At 36.2% G+C, this 22,107-nt stretch overlaps 1 protein-coding gene across 16 annotated transcripts in view; it reads right to left on the bottom strand.

Annotated features, from left to right (window-relative positions):
* Positions 1 to 22,107, bottom strand: part of CNTN1 (contactin 1) — a 417,723-nt gene that overhangs the window by 48,201 nt on the left and 347,415 nt on the right. For all 16 annotated transcript variants that reach the window (XM_004461145.2, XM_004461143.2, XM_058307813.1 and 13 more), the window contains 3 exons: positions 9,542 to 9,612; positions 7,361 to 7,595; positions 3,715 to 3,818 (listed from right to left, as the gene is read on the bottom strand). In XM_004461145.2, the coding sequence (XP_004461202.2) occupies positions 3,715 to 3,818; positions 7,361 to 7,595; positions 9,542 to 9,612 (410 nt within the window). The remainder of the gene's footprint in view (positions 1 to 3,714; positions 3,819 to 7,360; positions 7,596 to 9,541; positions 9,613 to 22,107) is intronic.

The raw sequence follows: 22,107 nt of genomic DNA, 5'->3' as shown, positions 1-22,107 counted from the left end.
AGTTTGCTCAGCATTAGCATGGAGGAGAGTGGACTTCCTAAATAGTAGTTTATGCTCGCCGTGATAACCTCTCAAAGCATCTGAGTAGACTACAGCGGATTGTTAATATTTTATGATAATTATGAAATCAATCATTCTCTGTTAATCTCTGGTTCAGCTGCTAAGGGGTTTTGCACTCATTATTCTGATAGCCTGTTTTCACTCTATTAATTAAGTGAATGTTTTTCATGCTGGGTGAGCAAACTAAGACTTCTGTGAATTCCTGGGCAGGAACCCAAAGTTCCAAATTGCCTTTGATATGGACTTCTTGCATTCCTGTAGCTCACCTGCACCGCAGGAAAGCTCACTGGGCATGGAGATTAGAGATGGGAAGATTTATAACTAGGAGAGGAAAAAGCAGTCAAATTTAAACATTCTACTGAGGTACACTTTAAAACCACAGAGGAAAAAGGTTATTTTTAAATCCAAATGCCTACAGTTTTGACTTGAAATGTGAGGCAATTAAACTTGAGATGGGGTCGGTCACATAGGACCCTGCACTCCCCAAACAATTTTTTTTTAATGTGCTGCTTTTTCTGCTTCCTTATAACTTAGGCCCATAGCACATTTTTATGGGAAGTGTGTGGCACAATATTGTTTTTCTCCATGATCTATCTTACTAAACCACTGGCTCTTCTCATCATATTTTATTTTAAAATAGAAACAATAGCCACATAGTAGTCAAACCTCCCCCTATATATTAGCAGGAACATTTTCTTAAGGGAAAATAAAAGTTACTGAATTTCTCTTTTAAGCTTTAATTCTTGTCTCTTTAAACTCAAGTCTCTATGGGAAATATTTACAAGGTTTGCAAGAAAAGATGAATGAAAATAATAATTCTATGATTTATTTCTAGCACTTTTAAACAACCATTCTCTGGAGAAGCAAGACGTAGGTCTGAATTCCATTATGCCAATTACTCTTCAGAAAAACATTTCTAAATCTCAATTTCCTCATCTTTGAAATGGGCTCATAGTAGTGTCAATCCTCTGGGGTTGTGTGGATTCAATAAAATGAATTATATGAAGTGTTTAGCATACTAGGCATTTGACCACTGTTATCATTGTCATCATTAATATACTAATCTTTTTTGCACTGTTGTCATCATCGTTATCACCATCAGCAGCAGAATTGCTCTCAAATACCCTCTGACATAGAATGGGGAAGAGCATTCAACACAGGTTATTTCATTTATTCCACACAAGAGTTCTACAAGGCAGTGGTTACTGTCTCACCTTTACAGTTGGGAAACCTAACATTCAAGACAGAATAAATTGCCCAGAAAATTCCTAAGTAAAAAAGCTGAAATATAAGTACGTCTGCTCTGCTCTAAAGCGAAAAACTTTATATTTAATATGAAGAGTTGCAAAAGTCAGAAACCTATAAGACTAAACTCTGCTATAAGCAAGAATTTTCCCTTGGAATTACCATTTGAGAAAATCTTCTAAAAATGCTTTTTGCTAGCTATTTAATTGAGAATCCTTAATGTAGGCTTACTTCTCATTCATAAGTGCTTATATTCTGATTACTGTCTGAATACACTGGTACCAGTTATTACTTCCCACCCTATATTTTTTTGTACTCCATTGTAGGGTAGAAAATAGGTGATACATAATTCTTGGCATGGGCAACAGGGGGCTCTCACATATTTTTCTTTTCCTTCTAATTTTTTTTTCCTCACATTTTTAATGAAGTAAAATGTATAGTTAGCATTTTTGACACAATGATACAGGTTATATATTATCTTTTTTTTTCCCTCATTTTCATTATTTAGAAACAAATATATAGAAGAAAAAAAATTCTATGGTCCAAAATTTGACTTTCCAACTTCAGATATTAATATCTGCTCTTAAAGTTACCATGGACTTATCAGGAGTTTGAAACATCTAGTGAATCTTTTTTCACTTCTGATTTCTAACCATATAGGTAGTTGTGAGTTTAGTAAATTAATGAATACTGGGTATTCAGAGTCCACTCCTAATATTCCTTCTTCATGGTAGTAACTTCAGCTGAACCTTTGCAAAGATGATCTTAAGACTCCTTGGGATCTAACCAAATCATAATCTATGAGGCCAGATAAAGCATCCTGTTAATTTTGGGGTGTTTCTGCTTAAAAGCTTGGTTTGCTTTTGTGGTTCCAACTTCAGAAACACGGTCTTGAGAAAGCCCAATTGTAACACTTTATCTGACTGTTCTTCATTATTTCTACCAGTAATCAATGCATATTTATTTCGTGTCCACCCTGTGCTAGCACTTTTCTGGACCCTGGAGATAAATGTTTTCAAACTAATATTCCATGGGCAGAGGATGAAAAGGGAGATCAAGAATTGAAAGAGGAAAACGGACTTTGGCCCAGTGGTTAGGGTGTCCGTCTACCACATGGGAGGTCCGCGGTTCAAACCCTGGGCCTCCTTGACCCGTGTGGAGCTGGCCCATGCGCAGTGCTGATGCGCAAGGAGTGCCGTGCCACGCAAGGGTGTCCCCCGCGTAGGGGAGCCCCACACGCAAGGAGTGCGCCCGTGAGGAGAGCCGCCCAGCGTGAAAAGAAAGAGCAGCCTGCCCAGGAATGGCGCCGCCCACACTTCCCGTGCTGCTGCAGAAGCGGACAAAGAAACAAGAAACAAGAGGCAGCAAATAGACACCAAGAACAGACAACCAGGGGAGGGGGGAAATTAAATAAATAAATAAATCTTTTAAAAAAAAAGAATTGAAAGAGCAAGCTGGCTCTGTGGACCGAGCCAGGTATGTGGAATTGCCCACTGTCCACAGCTCCAAAAGGACATGTACTGAGTCTCAACAAAGGGAGTTAGTGATTTGGCAAAAGCAATGAACTATGGAATCAGAAAACTTTAGTTTTAGACCCTGTTCTGACACTTTTTATTAGTGCTGCAACATGCTGAAGATCTTCAGCATCCATTTATTCATCTATACAGGCAAGATAATGATATCAATCACACTGAATTTGTCATTCCGTATATTTAAAAATATCAGATGACTTCACTTTTCCTACACAGTCAAGTTTAAATTCTTTTAGCATTGTATTAAAGACTCCAACTATCTTTTTAGCTTCACCTTTCCAGTTCTCATGCCCTTTCCCTGAGACAAGTATTTCTCTTTCTAACTGGCCAATTTCTATTGGTGCTTTAAGAATCAGCTCAAGAGAAGTTTTCTTTAGGGCATTTTAATTGTTGCCAGTTTTCTGCCTTCACAGTTAAAACTGTGAAACACATATTCATTGTATTTATAATTGTTTCCTTCAAAGCTATTTCTAGAACCAGAACTATTGAGTCAAATAGGATGCACATTTAAGGACGTTGTTGTAAATTGTCAAAATGCTTTCAAAAAAGCTTAGCTTCAATAGCATTTTATAAGAATATTTTGAACAAAAGACCTTGGCTAACCATACATGTTATTACCTTAGTTTTCATTTTGACCAATTGTTTGTCAATACACAGGACTCTTAATATCCCTTCAAGCTAAGCCAGTTAGGAAGCTCTGTTTTACTCTAAAAAAAATTATCATATAAATGCCCATCAAATTAAACACAGAGATTACAGAGTTAATTTTCATGTGAATCAATAAAACCCAAAACATTGAGAACTGGAACACATTTGAACACTTGATCTGATGTATTTATGAATAAAATATATTTAGTTTAACAAAATTTGGACCCACCTGATAGCCTTCCACTATTTTTTCTACAACATGTTCCCAATGTACAGATACCTCAGATGATGATAAGACTTTTACACCGACTTCTGTAGGGGCTTCACTGGGAGCTGAAATTTGATGAAAACATGACATTCTTAGTAAGATGCTTACATAAAGAAATTCAAATACTGTCATTTGCTGTAGAAATGAATTAAAACTATATTTTATTATTTCCAAAGTAGACACAATAAAATAAGTCCAATCATTTTATTACAATTTTTCACTAACGTTACTTGCTTCCATGGTCATCCTTGATACAAGCAAACATACATTCATATATGTGAATGCTAACATAGACACACAAACATAAACATATACGCACACTTATACTTTTACAAAATATGGAAAGCTCCATGAATTTCTCCAATTTTTACTAATGTTACTTGCTTCCATGGTCATCCTTGATACAAGCAAACATACATTCATATATGTGAATGCTAACATAGACATACACACATAAACATATACGCACACTCATACTTTTACAAAATATGGAAACCTCCATGAACTTCTATGATATCTGTGAGCAAGAACTGTATTAATGTTTTTGTAGCTGTTTATGTATTTCTCCAAAATGATCTTCCTTTAACAAAGCCTGCTGATGCAAAAGAAAATATTTAGCTTACCAACTTGACATTACCAAAAATAGAAAGCTTGGTATTTATTACAAAAAAAATTACTTATTACAATTAATTTTCTCTTTCTTGCTATTTACATGATCTAACAACACACAGCAATATTATTAATAAAATATCCTTCCTTTCTGCTCAAACTAAGATCATTTTTCTCCCTTAAGGTCCTTTGAAACAAGTTATGACATTCACTGCTGCTTAGGCTCAGGAAAGTTCTTATACATCTAATCTTTTAACTGGGCATCAAGTCAAATATGTATCAAAAAGACCTCTGTTCAGGGAAAAATAATTTACATCCCTTATGAAATTTACACAGAGAGACTAAGGAAACTTTTAAGCAAGGTAATGAATTTTTATTGTCTTTCATTAACAAGCCATAATCCTACTTTATGGTTAAAAAATGTCCTGCACATGGGCACCACTGCCTTTGTAAAATGAGGTAAATGTGTAGCCCTATGATTGATTTCTTAGCCACAGAAGGAAAGATCAACACTTACACAAGTTTCAACACATGCAGGTTTTATAAGGCTCATGAAGCATTTAGGAAAGAAAGAAAATTGAAAGCAAATGGCAATGACTAAATAGATGGCAAACATGTCCTTTTGCCTGAAAGCTAATTTTAGTATCAAATAAAACAGTTACAAAAATAGATACTGGGTGAGAAGATAACTTGTAAAATGCTTTCCCCTCACATTCAGTGTTGTTCAAATTATTAAATTTCACTCAAATTAGCATATGAGCTAACAGGCCTAGAGAATGTAAGATTTGTCATTCAGAATTTTTCAATTGTTTAATAATAAACTTGAATGGTTTCCTCTATTTTTATTCTTTCAATCAGCTTAGTTGAGATAACTACAATTATATGTACAGATATCTCATATCTAGCAAGCTTTAGATTTACATGCAATTTCATTGTAAAAATATAACTCAGGTCTTGAGATCTGTAGAAATTTCTAAAATCTCATTGGGAACAGAGGTTAATTCTCATGTACTGAGGTCTCCTATCCATTTGGGGATGTTGCATATAATTGGTGTTTTTGCTACACTGCTAAATAGCCCTGATCTGTGGGAATCAGAGGATGGACGTCTTGTGGAGGAATAAAGAAGAGTACTGATGGATTCTGAAGCTTAGGCTATGGATCTTAGAACACCTCTCAGTTCCTTATGAGAAACAGAAACATAAGGGAATATATTAGATATCATATCCCAATCCACTTACCTTATGGATGATGCAACCAAAGGATTAAGAGACTATTTTAAGAGCACTTCTTCTGTGATATGATATCAGAGCCATGACTAGAACATGGGTTCCCGAATCCCAGGTCCTGTGCCTTATATTTATTGAATGCTATATTTATTTACATTTATTGGATGGATGAATAAATATGTATTATATTTATTGAATGGATGAATAAAAAAGGAATACTACAACTGGAAGAATCCAAACTTGGATGCCTGTCAGGTTTTGTTGTTATGTTTAAACATTAGAGTTGAGTGTTCAACAAAATCAGTTTTCTGAGACATGAGTGTACCCTGTTCAGTTCTGATTTTAGTGTTCAAGCATACACAAGAGAGCATAGACATAAACATAAGGCAGCTGCCATGTGCTGAGAAGACCTGGTGATGAATCAGGACACATTTTGATTCACTGCATTCTTTTGTATAGTAGTGGTTTAAGGGCAATGGCTTGGAATTAGAAAGTCCTGGATTTAAGCCTCACTCTTCCACTAAATGGATTTATGACCTTTTAAAGCCTCAGTTCTCTTATGTGTAAAAAGAATGGTGGGTAAAGTAAATGAAGGCTAATGCGCCAAAAGTGCTTAGCATAGCTGGTGTGTAGAAAGTAAGCAGTAATAGTAGCAATTATTCCATGGCTAGCTCTTGTAGGGGCCACCTCCTCCAATGCCTGTACCCATGTGAAGAAGAGGCCGTGGGTGTCTCTTTCTAAGTTCCATTTAAGAGCTTCAGTGATGCCATATGACAAATGTGACTCTGCTAGATTAAAAGGAGATAAATGATTTAACCAAGTAGTGGACAGTATTTTTACTTCTAAGAGGACAGGAGAGCACCTCACACCACTTTAGCTTTTGAAGTAGTCCACTTGTACTTCTAACATAAGGGCAAAGAGAACCTTGGCCAAAATGAATATGTTAGGTCAGAAGGCAATGAAATCTCTATTTGCTTTTCTAGCCATTAATTATTTACATGTTGCACGTGAGTAAAGAGATATAATGAGGCAATCATAACTTTAATAACGTGGAAACAAAAAATAAAAAATTGTAGCTTAACTAGAAACTATGGAAATCCATATAATTATATTTAATCTTAAAACTGTATAAAGTCCTATATGAATATGCTCAATTCAGTTAGTATCTAGTAAAAAAAACAAAAAACAGAAAACAGAGAATCAGTATCAAGTTTTTTCATTTTTGTCTTCCCCACTAAAGGGCTTTCAGGACAAATTCTTTCCTTTATAAGAAAATATTTCAACTGGCTTTCTGACCTCTTTTTCATATCATTATGATTCCCTTTAAGAAATCCCCAGCATTCAACTGTAATAACAAAATAAAAGTTCCATAAAGGCTACAATCACACAAATTTTGGGCTGAAAAGGGCAATGAAAAGAAAGCACATGTTAAGAATTTATACGAGGCTCCAATCAAGTGTGGAGAATTTCTGATTGCAAAATTATAAACAAGAGGCCAGGAACAGGGGTCTGAGCCAATTATTTCAGAGGAGATTTCTTACCTACCATGGATGTTTTCCGGGGGATGAAAAGATTTTAGTGACACTTGTTGTTGAGACGGAGACAGAGATTGAAAAGTCTTAACTTGGATCAAAGTAAGACTCCTTTCCTAAATTCGTAGCACTAATAAAAGGCCTTACTTGAAAGAAAGCAAACTACTAAATGCCTACTGGACAAGTGGGTACCCAACGCCTCTCACACTTGCTGTGAAGAAAAGTCCTCTTCCACCTACCGTCCTGTGCTGAGTTAATGACCGCCGTAAGGCTGTAAGGACCATCTCCTTTGCTGTTGAAGGCCTTCACTTTCACTTGGAATGCCGTGGAAGGGCGCATGCTCTCATCTTTATGGACATAGCGGCCTGTGCTGGGGTTAGTGACGGTAACTTTTTTCCATTCTTCCCCGTCAAAAGGTTTAAATGCCACGATGTAACCAAAGTTGTTGCCATAATGGTATTCTCTTGACAAAGGCTAAAAAGGGAAATTACAGTATTGAATAGGTTTACTCTGTACAGTTAACAGTGGGAAGGAACCATAGGCAAATAATACTGAGAGACACGGAAAGGTGCTCTTATAAAACCAGACGGTCACATACTTTTTTTTGATAGTGCCACCTAAAAATTTCAGAGCAAAAATATATAATAAGTGATAATCTCGATTCACCAAGTAGCCTCCTTGCTATTCCTGAACACCCCAGGGAGGTCCTGGATTTCAGTTCTTCCCACCTGAGATGTTCTCCAAGATGTCAAATGTTTCCATCCTTCTCTTTCTTCAGGTAGAAAGTCTTCTTCTTAATAATGTTTTCTTTGGCTACAGAATCTACCATTTTAAGACTCCTTTCCCAACACCTTATATTTGGCCTCTAGGCTTTATTTTTTTCTCTTTAACACTAGCATGACCTAATACTATATATTTTATTTATCATTTAATTTATTGTCTAGTCTCTATCAACTATTAGTGTATAAGTTTCTGAGGGCAGAGATTGTCAGTTTTTTCTTCATCTGTAGCACCTAGAAGAGGGTCTCAAATAATATCTTTTTAAATTATTTTTTAATTAGTGACGTTGTGAGTTTATAGGAAAAAACACACACATAAAATACAGGATCCCCATATACCACAACACTTTGCATTGGTGTGATACATTTGTTACAGCTGATAAAAGCACATCTTTATAATTGCACTATGAACAAAATCCATGGTTTAACTTAGTTTTCACAAATTAGATGATATCAGTATCCCCTATAGGACTTTTAAAAAAATGATTCTCAGGCCTTATTCCCAGAGATTTGATTGGAATTTTCAGGGTAAGAGCTCCAATTATGGATTTTTGACAAACATCCCATCTTATCCTGAAGCAGATACAGATAGCCACAGAATTTTTGAAAACTGAGCCATAAAGAGTTCTAATTATTCTGTTTGCAATTTTGTTATATTGACACTAAAAATTAAGAATAAATTATGTGAGATTCAGATGAGCAGATTTTTTTTGTTCTATATCTTGGTAAAATATGATTTAAATGCTAATATAAAATATAATTACACAGCACAGTCAAGATTTGCCAAATATCCTCTTATTATATAAGTCAAAGAATATTCTTTGATTCATGGAAAGAATCTATTTTGTCTGCACTCCCCAAAAATCTTTGGAGCCTACATTGTGTGCTTTGATGATTTGCAGTCAGTACATTTTAAAAATGTTTAAAGATTAAATGGATCTATATAAAACCTGGGGATAAATGTTAGATGCCTAATTCAGAGAAGTTTGTTCTATTACAATCTTTCCTAATCCCTTGCAATATCTCTCTCACTTCAAAAAGTCAGCTAAGAAGTATTCTTTTCTAGACATTATAGAGCTTGAACTAGAACTCCCCTTTAGGTCATGAAAATTTAATAAAACATTTTGGATGCCGCAATAAGAAGTTCTTTGGGTGACTTCTAAAACTGACCTATTTTGATGGAGTAAACTCTCAAAAGAAGTGATTTAAGTAAGTCTTCTGTGAGGAAGCAGGCTCCAGTTTAAAAATGAATTTTAATTAAAAATTTGTAAATTGAAACTTTGGAATTTCAAATATCCAAAACAAGTTACAAATTATAGTTGGGTTACCAGGCCACATTGGGTTGAAAACATTTCTGGAGTCAGGTAGGTAGATGTTTAATCTTCTAGTCCAACAGGTCCCTTAGCATCTAGAACCCATTTTTGCATAGGAACTGCACACCAAACCATAATAAGCCTGGTAAAAACTGACATGCATTTAAGAAAAAAATAATAACTTTAGTAATTCATTCTTTCTTGTGCACTGGACCTTCTCTTCTATTTTTAAATTTATTTCAGTAAACAAAATGTACCAGAGAATAAGCATAAAAGCAAAATATAAGTATAATGCAGCCTCTAATACATGCAACTGGTGAATACTTACTGCCCAGGTGATGGTCAGTTCTCTGTTGCTTCCACCCCCACCTCCTACATCCGAAGGAGCCACATTAGGTGCTGAAACAAACAAAACCACAACGGCAGTACAAACTATGTAATTTTTTTTCTGTTACTAGTTCTGTTATTCAATATAGAAACCATGAATTTTTCTTTCATTAGGAAAAACAAGCTGCACACACGGTTTCCTCAATTATGACAACAATGGCTAACAATAGCTATACTAATCTGTTACACTGCTAAGACAAAATTGACACAGGAAATATACAGGAAATGTGCTAGTCTCCCTCAGCTAAAGGTTGGGAAGCAAACCTGCCCCTTCCTTTCTTTTCTTTCTGTGTACTTTCATTTAATATGATTTTTAAAATATTAGATATACCCTATTCCATGAATATTTTACAGCTCTTAATTTTGATACCTATAACGTTCAGACAACATACTGCTTCAATTTTCAAATAAATGTGAATAAACTTCATTTGCACTAACAACATCTGAAAACATTGGAAATCTAATATTGCCCTTATGCCCTTAATTGTAATCACTATGAGATCCCTACGAGGCAGGTGAGTTCAGTGAAGGTGGAAAGCAGCGGGCCTAGCACACAACACGGCCCACAGACCCCACGGCTGTGAGACCCTGCCCGGAAACCTCCTGAGAAGGTCGTGGGAAAGGCACCGCGAGATCCCGGCCGTGAGAATCTCATCTGGAATGAGAATCCCGTTAGAGGGCAAGGGGAAGTCCCGGATACCAGTGGAAGGCTCCCCATTGGCCGCCTGAGAAATGACATGTAGGAAAGCCAATCAGAACAGAGAACAGACTTTAAAAGGACGACTGGGGTTCCCACCAGAGGAACGCACGCTGGAGTGAGCCTCTGGTTCCTGCTTCCGGTGGTGTACTTGTTTCATTTTTTGGTTTCTTAATTAACTCTTTACTCCCTTGCCTACCCTATGGCATGTCCTTACCTTCTTTTATGGAACATCTGCCAAGAACCTGGAAGCCCCGAAACCAGAGCCGTCCACTAACGCCTCCATTTCCTCTGGAACCTTGCCCCGTCAGTGACTGCACATCTCCCCACCCATCCACTTCTATCAGTCTCTCTACTGGAGAGACTTCTCTTCAATCTCTCCCATCCTTAAAAATGTAGCACTGCTGTCCTCTAATCTCCAAGCCATCATACTCTTTCCTAACTCTAGACTGCATAGAAGAACTGATATGACTTTTTTGTACTTTACCCCCAGATCACTTTTTAACACCCTCCAACACCCTCTTCATTTACTGAAATTATTCCTTCAAACATCACAAAACTGTTCCTAGCTGCCAAATCCAATAACCTCTTCTTTGTCTTCCTCCAAGTCATTCCCTGTCCTTGAAACTCCCTAAGGGTAGGTGCTGTACCTTATGGGTTTTGTATCCTTAGCACCGAACTGAAATTGTAAAGACGTGTAACGTTCATTTGGTCCCTGTACTTGCGGTGCTTAGAGACCAGCGAGGCAGAGGAAGTCTGTTTCTAAAAGGAACTTAAATTTTCTCCCACAAATGCTTTGACTCAGTCTGATATATCATTCCTAAATTGGTTTTTATATTTCATAGACATGATCAAAAGATCAAATCTTCCTTCAGTGCTCAAACCTCTTCCCACTAGGAAGTAGCTACACCTGTTTCAGAGTGTTCACAGCATGGGTCCGCCTACTGAGTTACTAAATCGCAGAGCTTAACAAATAATTGTGATTCAAAGATTGTCAAACCTTCTTCTAATATTTGTCATGTAAATCCTTTGGTGAATATGTACATTAATTGCACAGAAATAAAGAAAAAATATGCTTTTCCTAATATTCATAAAACCACGGATGATTTCCCTTGCTAATGAAGAAGTTAATATGAAATTTGAGAGATTTTATTGTTATTCAGCTGTCACCATACGAGAGTTAAAAAATGAAATTGAATGAATAAGGGTGTTAAAAGATAATTAACTTGAAGCACTTTATCTAAACTATATTTGAAGGCCAGGATATTAAATAACTTCTGGAAACAGCCTCATAACTCATATTCTAAAGTTAAAACTCTACATGCTATGAGGGAGGGGGGAGTATTTTGTTTTATAAATCAATGAATAAATCAAATTTTGTGTGCTTAACTCTAGTATAAATATAAGGTCACTGGAAAATGATTTATAAAATAACTCAAATAATTTATTATACTGCAATTTGTTGAATCAAATATTGCTTTTATCGGGCAAGTATTATTTGCCAAAACATTTCACACTAACGCATTTTGTGAAAATTAACCTTTATATTTGGAACACACTTAAAAATGAAGTATGCTTGTGTCAGATTGAATTTTTCCCCATTTTTATAATGATTATAACAAGTACTTTTTTTTTTTTTTTTGAGGTTCCACTGGCTGGGGATTGAACCCGGGACCTTGTATGTGGGAAGCTGGTGCTCAACCAATGAGCCACATCAGCTTCCCTGAGTTAGTTTTTCATTTGTTTTACCTGTTGTTTGTTTTTGTTTTTAGGAGGCACTGGGAACTGAACCCAGGACCTTCCATGTGGGAGGCAGGAGTTCAACCACTTGATCCACTTCCACACCAAAAAGTATTTTTAATGAGCTTTGAATAAGTAATTCAAGATTGATTTGTTCTTCAGAGATCATCTATATCTATTGAGCTATAATGCTAACAGCAAGACATAAACAAAAGATGAGAAATAAAGTTTAAAGGTAATTGTATTTTTAAATAGAGCCATAAGTGGCTCAAGACCTCCACTTCGCTTTGAATGTGCAGTTGTAGCCTTAACAACTAAGGAAACATTTTTTACAGGTGGAATTGATACAAAAACTACATCTCTAACAGGAAGCTGAGACTACAGCAGCCAGGTGGTTTGCATTCAGTCCAGTGGAAACAGAACTTGGCCAAATAGTGACTCCTTTACGGGAAGTAAATCACCCTAAGAACAAGGAAGCTTATTTAACTTCTTAGGCTCCAGGGCGTTTAACAGAGAACACCCTAGACATCCTTTAAAATATAAAGATAAAGAATTTAAACAATATTTAGGAAAAATACTGAATAGTTGAATTAATCATGAGTAATCAATATTTATAATTTTATTGTAAAAGGTTAAAAATAGTTTTTTTTAACTTGTCCTTTTCCCATGATTTCAGTGACTCCCTTGTGATATTTATAAGAATGCTTTTGTATTTCAGTCACTGATCTACAAAAAAGAACGAAAATCAAGCCAATGTCATGATTATGCTTACCTATGAAAAGAAACATAACAATTTTCCTTTTAGATTTGAATGAGTAAAGAATTTGCATATAAATACCTCTTTGGGCTTTGTTGTTTTATTTAACAATGTAAAGATTAATTTGTGACAAACCTAAATTATAAAAATCATGAAGTATATGAAGAAAAGTCTTTGATTCAAAATATGTTGACTAATTTCAGTTCTGGTTAATTATCACTTTAACTTTTAAAGCCAATTTTACAGATAAAAACTTAATCACGAATGGAAATTTTGACTTTAATTTATATCAAAATTTCATTATGATTTAAAACAAAACTATCAGAAAGAGAATAAAAATGGTTATTTAAGTAATGCTTTAGAGTTTAGGAAACTAAAGAGCTAAACATTAACACTTTTTTTATTATTGAAGTATATCATTCATACATGAACACACATAACAATAAGTGTATAGTAAAGATTGTGAACTTACAAAATAAATATATATAACATCAAACAGGGGTCTCATACATCACCCCTGCACCAACTATTTGCATTCGTGTGAAGCATTTGTTTCAAACTATAGTAACATCTATTTTTATTCTGTCTTTTATTTTATTCTTTTAGGAGGTACCAGAGATTGAACCCAGGACCTCGTACATGGGAAGCAGGTGCTCATCCACTGATCCACACCTGCTCCCCTTATTCTATCCTTAAATACACATTTTTAAGCCCTTAAATATATAATCTGAAGCGCTGTTAATAAAATCAAATGAACTCTATAATATAAGGACATTTAAATGAGAGTGATTCTTTGCAACTCTTATGCTCTCCCACTCTGATGGTGGAGCAGATTGCTAAAGATGCTAATGTCTCTACCATGTTAAACAGATGTTCCCATATTATGCAAAAAAAATATAGGGTCCAAGATAGTTCATAACTATTAATGCCTTAGGGTCCCATCAGGCAGAAATTGCAGATTTGTTTATTATGCTAGGTTTTACTCTCTAACAGGAAATTCAAATGGGTGGGGAAGAGTAAGTTTGTGAATTGCTCAATGGAATGATAATCTAAAAATAAATCATCTGGAGAAAATAAGTTTGGGTGTTTAGAAAAGAATGCTACAAAATAAAATAACCACAGCATGTAGAAAAACTTATGCTGAAGATTCAACCCAATTAAGGGTTTAATTTTAATTAAGCAGAAGAATTAATACTAATTTTTCTCTCTGTAATAGAAAATGAAGCATCGAATGCATATATTAACTTTGTATTCAAACAAAACAAAAAGCGTTTTGTAATGGGTTCTTCTAAATCATGAGATGCAAATTTTGCTATTGCTTTAATCACTTCTCTTTTCATTACTCTCTATTAACTTCCGATTGCCAGAACCATCATCTTACTCTCCTTTTCCCTCTCTTTTTTTTTTTCCTACAAATAATTCTTGAGCACTATCTATGGCCATGGCTATGGTTGTGTTAATCACTAAAAATAAGAATATAAATAAAATCTGGTTCTCCTTTTGTATTGGTAGAAATTAAATAAGAGAAAACTACTTTTAATTCAATGTGTAAAATATTTTCACTTTGTAAAAGTTTGCTGAATGAATAAATGCATGAATGAAGAATCCCAGATAATGATAAATTAATCTAGAATTTAGAAAATTATTTTTGCATACATCATCTAATTAAGATACTTAGATCAGCACTTTAAGATACTTAGATCAGCACTTTAAGATACTTAGATCAGCACTTTAGTGTATACTGGAGAAAGAGTGTTATCCACATTTTACAGAACAGGCAAATGAGTCCCTAATGAAAACCAAAGAATTTAGATAAAATTCCTATTTCACACTGCTCATATGTAGGGAAGCACAAATTTAACAACTGATAGCTTAAAAATGCATAATCTTTTTATATTTTAAGACATATTTACCTTTTTTTAAAACTAATGGCAGCAACTAACTTTAGCATAATCCCTTACCAGCTATGAAATATGCTCTTGAGTACACTTCTTCTCCTTTATGAAATAAATGGGGAAACTAAACAGAAAATAAAACTAAATGAAAGAGCAGAAGAGTTTTATTAGATTTGAAATGAAGTCTCTATACATAATATAAAATTGTGGATTCTGGTTTTGTTATTTTTCCTCTCTTCTTAGACCTTCTTGATCTGGCAAAGAAACCCCACAGAGCGGTCAAAACAAACCATTTAGGACCCTGACTCACCAATTGCATCTAGCTATAGGGGTATACCCTGCAATGACATATTTCTAAGAATGGTTTTGTTATCTCTTTCTCATAATTAAATGGGTTACAATGAATTACATACACATTTCCCAATTCTTCATTTGGGAACATCCATTTTATAATGCACTTGTCTGATTCCAAAGAATATACACAAATGTGCCCTGAGATCTTAGCATTAAGGAAATGGGCAGATAAGGGCATGTGCTGCATTGGATAGTGTCATGTCTTTCCATCAGCATAACGAGGCCCAGGACCAAACTTTGTATCAAATGGGAACCTGCCTTTATCCCACACAACACATGCCGGTGTCTCAGAGAGTTAGAATGGAGCATTACAAGACAAACACTCCCCATCCTGTAAGGATGAAAAATGTAAATGACTAAATTTATGCATAGTCCATTTTTAAAAAAGCAGAATGAGAAGAAACAGTCAAAGAGGAAGTCTGTTAAATTTTAATATACATAATAAAATGATCCAACTAAGATTTTTTAAAATTACATGAAATAAGTCTTCTATTATGATTATGAAAATTTGAAGTATCTTGCCAAAACAAGATACAATTATAGACCATAAAATATTTTCATATCAACATATTAAAATTTAAAATGAGCATTACTAGCATAAATACATTTTATTGAACAAATACCACATACCAGGCAGTGCTGCTTTCCTTACATATTTTTCATTATAAATATAATCCATTAGATAAATAATTCCCATCTAGAGATGAGACAGTTGAGCCTCAGAGGGATTCAGTAACCTGCCCCAAATTACAGAGCTATTAAATGATTGCACCAGGATTCCAACAAAGAATCAGTGTTCTGCCCTCCTGAGGAGTGGTTTAGGAGCAAAGCTTTTAAAATTAGAAGGGCTAAGATTTGCATCCCACCTTTCTCAGCTAGGTGTCACCTAAACTTCCTCACCTGTAATAATTAGGAATATAATAACATCATAGTGTTGTTGTAAGGATCAAGTGATGCAATCCAAATACAGAGGTTAGCACTCTCTAGCAACATATAGCACGTGTGCTAATGATGGTAGTCATAAAAATGGATTAAACAAAGATCCTAAAATATTTTCTAATGTCAGAGTAACAAATGTATTGACATTCTGCATAATTGTCCAATACTATGACCATTCAAAACATCTACATCATATTTTCATTTTATAAATAAAGTTTTATAACAGCCAAGTCACAAATGTGAATTAGATAAGAGATTATAAGGTTTGTTTTTTCATAACTTAAGGGAATGGAGTGTCTTGTATTATTATAAAGCCATATCCATCAGCGTGAATAAGACTCATTTTTTAGGTTTGTTTTTGCTTCTGTTTTTGTTTGCTTTTTTAAAATATATTTTTATTATAAAAGTTGTGAACTTACAATCAATCATGCACATGTGTGCAATTCCCATACAACATTCCTTCACCAACATGCCACACCATTGTGGAACATTTGTTAGAGATTATGAGATAATATCATCAGACTATTACCACTGACTATGGTCCATAGCATACATTTGGCATATTTTTTCCTTACTCCCTTATCAGTAACACAGTATATCTTTGGCATTGATGCAAGACTATTATAGTATTAAACTAGAATCCATAGGTTACATTAATTATATTTTCCACATTCCCACCACTTTGCAATAGTGACATGTTCTAGTTCACAGAAGGACATTCTTGCATTTGTACCATCAACCACAATTCTCATCCACCTCTAGATTTACTGTGTTATTCAGTCTCTAGATTATTCTCTAGTTTTCTTTCAAATGGCCTTTACATCCCTAGGCTACCTTTTCAGCCACAATCCCAATCATAAAGCTGCTGCTACTCACTATAATGTGTTATCACCGACTCTATCCTTTTCCACACTTTTACAGTACAGTTAATTAAAACTTCTCCATATATGAAGCATCAGTACTCCTTCATAGCCCTCCTCTTATCTCCTAATAACCCATATTCTAGGTTTTAACTCCTTGCATTTATTCTTCACATTTAGGTCATAGTAATGAGACCATGCAATATTTGTCCTTTTGTATCTGGCTTATTTCACTTAGCATAATTTCTTCAAGATTCATCCATGTTATCTTATGTGCCCCAATTTCATTTCTTCTTACTGCAACATAGTATTCCATCCTATGTATACACCACATTTTGTTTATGCATTCATTGGTTGATGGACACTTGGGTTGTTTCCATTTTTTGGCACTTGTGAATAATGCTGCTATGACCATCAGAGTGCAAATGTCTATTCATGTCCTAGTGGTGACAGTGGGCATCCTTATCTTCTTCCTGATCTCATGGAAAAGCTTTTAGCCTTTCACCATTGGATACAATGTCACCTGTGGTTTTATGACCTATATCATGACAAGAAAGTTTCCTTCAATTTCTATCTTTTGCAGATTTTATTTTAATCAGGAAAGGATGCTGCAGTTTGTCAAATGCCCTTTCTGCATCAATTGATAGGATCATGTGATTTTTCTTTTTTAATTTATTTATGTGATACATTAGACTGATTGATTTTCTTTTCTTGTACCACCCTTTGTTGCCTTACATGCCTAGGATAAAACCCTCTTAATTGTGATGATTAATTATTTTAATGTGTTGTTGGATTCTATTAGCAAGTATCTTGTTGAGGATTTTTGCATCTGCATTCATTAGGGAAATGGGTCTTTAATTTCCCTTTTTTAATATCTTTATCTGGCTTTTGTATTAGGGTGCTATTAGCTTCATATCATGATTTTGGTAAGTTTCTTCTTGTTTAATTTTTTGAAAGAGTTTGAGTAAGGTTGGTATTAAATCTTCTTTGAATGCTTGGTAAAACTTACCTATGAAACCATTTTGGGGAGTTGTTTGATAACCTTTCAAACTCCTTAACTTGTGATTGGTTTGTTGAGGTCTTCTATTTCTTCGCCAGTCAGTGTATGCTGTACGAATGTTTCTAGAATTTTTCCATTTTGTCTACATTTTCTACTTTGTTGGCATGCAGTTGTTTTTAGTATCCTCTCATGATCTATTATTTCTGTGAGGTCAATAGTAACGTCCCCATTTTCATTTTTTATTTCATTTATTTGCATCTTCTCTCCTTTTTTCATTGTCAGTCTAGCAATGGATTTGTCAATTTTGTTTATCTTTAAGAACCAACTTTTGATTTTGTTAATTCTATTGCTTTTTCGCTCTCAATTTATTTGTTTCTGCTCTGATATTTGTTATTTCATACCTTCTACTTGCTTCAAGAAGAGTTTTCTGTTCTTTTTCTAGTTCATCCAGCTATATAGTTAGGTAATTAATTTTAGCTCTTTCTTCTTTTTTAATGTAAGTATTGAAGACTATAAATTTCCTGTTCAGCACTGCCCTCACTGCATCCCATAGTTTCTGATATGTTGTGTTCTTGTTTTCATCCTGCTTGAGATATTTATTGATTTCTCTCACAATTTCTTGACTTACTGATTATTTAAGACTGTGTTGTTTAATCTCTATATAATTGCAAAATTTCCCTTTTTTTGCTTCTTATTGATTTCCAATCTTAATCCATTTGATCAGAGAAAGTGCTTTATACAATTTCCATCTTGTTGAATTTATTGAGATCTGCTTTGTAACCCAACATATGATCTATGCTGAAGAAAAGTCCATGAGCACTTGAAAAGAATATATATTCTGCTGTTTTGGGGTGGAATGTTCTGCATATGTCCATTTAATCCATTTATCTTAGTATTCAAACTCTGTTTCTTTATTGATCCCCTGCCAAGATGTTCTATCCAATGCTGAGAGTGGTATATTGAAGTCTCCAGGTATTGTAGAACCTTCTATTTCTCCCATTAGTTTTTTTGCCAGTGTTTGCCACATGTAATTTGGGGTATCCTGTTTAGGTATACATATTTAGGATTAATTCTTCCTGGTGAATTTCCCTACTCGTGCTTCTTTTATTCTTTCAGTTATTGCATGTGTGGAATATCTTTTTCCAGCTTTTCACTTTCAGTCTATTAGTATTCTTGTGTCTAATGTGAGTCTCTTGTAGACAGCATATAGGTGGGGCATATTTTCTAGTCCATCCTGCCTCTTTGTGTCTTTGGATTGGGGAGTTTGCTCCATTAACATTCAATGTTATTACTACAAAGGCAGTTCTTATTTCACCCATTTTCACCTTTGGGTTTTATGTGTCATATTTTATTTCCACCACTCTTTTTACACTTTTAGTTACTTTTACTGAAATAATCTTTATTTCTACACTCTCTTCCAAGCCTCTCACTTGTGTCTTTTCAGGCTGTAGCACTCCCTTTATTATGTTCTGCAAAGCCAGTCTCTTGTTACAAACTCTCTCGATTTCTGTTTACTTGTGAATATTCTAAATCTGCCCTCATTTTTGATAGACAGTCTTGCCAGATATAAGATGCATGGTTGGCAATTTTTCTCTTGCAGTATCTTAAATATATCATAGTACTACCTTCTTGCCTCCATGGTTTCTGATGAGAAATCAGCACATAATCTTATTGGGTATCCCTTGTATGTTATGCATTGCTTTTCTCCTTCTGCTTTCAGAATTCTCTCCTATTCTTCAGAGGCCATGACTTCAAGCTCACTGATCCTTTCTTCTGCCTCCTCAAATCTGCTGTTATATGCCTCCAGTGTATTTTTTTTATTCCCCCTCACCCCCCTTGCAGCTTGCTTGCTGTCTGCTCTCTGTGTCCATTTGTGGTGCATTCTTCTGTGTGTCTGTATTTTATTTTTATTTATTCCTCCCCCCTTGCGACTTACTTGTCTACTCTCTGTGTCTATTTGCTGTGTGTTCTTCTGTGTTTTTACTTCTCTCCCTTTTTGTTGCATCACTTTGCTGAGTCAGCACTCTGCAGCACTTGTGGGCTGGGTGGCCCTCCGTGGTACTTGCGGGTCAGGCAGCACTCAATGGTGCTTGCAGGCAGGGTGGCACTCCGCAATGCTTGTGGACTGGTGGTTCTCCAGGGCATGTGGGTGAGCCTACCTTCACAAGGAGGCCCTGGGACATGATGGTAGATGGGAGCCCAACTGATTGAGCCACAGCTGCTTCCCCTCCAGTGTATTTTTTATTTCATTTATTGTACCTTTCATTCCCATAAGATCTGCTCTTTTTCTAAGTATGCTTTCAAATCTTCTTTGTGCTCAACCAGTGTCTTCTTAATATCCTTAATTGCTTTAGCCATCACATTGAATTTTTTAATGATTTGTTTGAACATCTATGATTAGTTGTCTCAACTCCTTTTTGTCATCTGCAGGCTTATCTTGTTCCTTTGGCTGGGCTATATCTTCCTGTTTCTTGGTATGGATTGTAATCTTTTGTTGGTGTCTTGGCATCTGGCTTACTAGACGTATTTTTTCTGGGTGCAGTTTCTCTCTTTAATTTAGAGTTTTCTTGCCTTTTCTCCTTCACTGGCTGTGTAGTAGGAGCTGAGGGTGTATTTGGTACTGTAAGGTGTCGGGGCTGAAGCTGTCCATGTTGCCTCAGGAAACAATGAAGCTTCTCCCAACTTTCTCCTCTGCTAGGGGTAGGGACAGAGCTGTAGCTGTGTGTAATAATCCAAGTCTTGCAGGCTAAGACCATCTATAGTTGCTGGGGAGACTGATGAAACATCATGCCCTTTCCTCCTCTGTCTGGACCAGGGATGGATCTGGAAGTAATCTATGCTTTGTGGATCCAAAATGACCTCAGTTGCCCAGGTAGATTGATATAGCATCAGCCTTCCTCATCCTTTGCCAGGTGTGTGTATAGACCCACCAGAGTGCCCAAAAATCTAATCTGTATGGGCTGAATGTACTTGCAGTTACCCCAAAAGACTGAGGAAACACTAGTTTCCTCCTATCTCATTGTGGGATGGGGTGGATCCAAATGCACCCAACAGTCCAGTCCAGGCAGACAAGTGCCTGCCATTACTTGGAAAGGCTAAGGAAACACCAGCCTCCTCCTATCCAATCGAGGGGAGGATTTGGAGCCACAGATGTCCAGCCACAGATGCTCAGTCTCTGTGGGCCAAAAGCACCTGCAGTTACCCGGAAAGACTGGGGAAACACTGTCCCCCTCTTGTCTTTTTGGGGGTGGGGGTGGAGCCACAGGTGCTCAACATTTTAGTTCATGTGGGCCAAAGAGAGAGGCTGAGGAAACATCAGCCATCTCCTATCCTATGGGTTGGGGGTGCTGGGGATGAGATGGAGTCAAAGGTACTCAACAAACCAGGTCATGTGGGCTAAACATGCCTGCAGGTACCCAGAGAGGCTGAGGAAACAGCTCCCCTCCTATCCTATTGGGAGGTGGGGATCGAGCTACATCTGTCTGAGTATCCAGTCTGTGCAAATTGAAAGTGGCTACAGTTACCCAGAGTGGCTGAAGAAACACCAGGCCCCTCCTATCCTATGGGGGTGGAGGGGATGGAGATGGAACTGAAGGCACTCAACAAACCATTTCTTGTGGCCTGAAAGTGACTGCAGTGGCTCAGAGAGGCTGCAGAAAAACAGCTCCTCTCTTATATTAGTAGGGTGTAGGGATGGAGCCCCAGGTGTCCAACTATTCAGTCTGTGCTGGCCAAAAGTGCCTGCAGTTGTCTAAGGAGGCTGGTGCAGGTCTTGCCATCTTCCTTCCTGCTGAAGGTGGGGCTGAAGCCTAGGCTAGGGCTGCAATCTAATCTGGGTAGGAAAAAGCCAGTCCCTATCATCACTGTGATTTTCAATCATCCCTGCTTCCCCTCATACCAGGGGCATAGTTAAAATGGCAGCTACTGGCCTCTATCCATCTTGGTCAGGTTCAAACATTAGCTGTTCCTAGGATTATACTTTAGCCCACTGAATTTACTAATCAGTAGCTGAAGTTGGTGACCAGTCATCCCTAACTTCCCCATATTTGGGAAATGGTACATCTGTTATTTCACAGAATAACTCCTGATGTAGCTTGTACCACCAATGGAGGATAGGCACTGGTCTACATGCTTACTCATGAATCTTCACAGCAGATAGGCAGTCTCCTACTTCATTCTTTCAAGGATGTTGCAGGATGCTCTTCTGGTCTCCTGGGACCCCCAAACAGGTGCTTTAGATAGCTCTGTTTGAATTACTAACTGTC

Source organism: Dasypus novemcinctus, chromosome 12 (genome assembly GCF_030445035.2).
Source record: "Dasypus novemcinctus isolate mDasNov1 chromosome 12, mDasNov1.1.hap2, whole genome shotgun sequence".
Taxonomy (NCBI): Eukaryota; Metazoa; Chordata; class Mammalia; order Cingulata; family Dasypodidae; genus Dasypus; species Dasypus novemcinctus.
The sequence above is the reverse complement of the archived record's forward strand: the minus strand, read 5'-3'. Positions and strand labels throughout refer to the sequence as shown.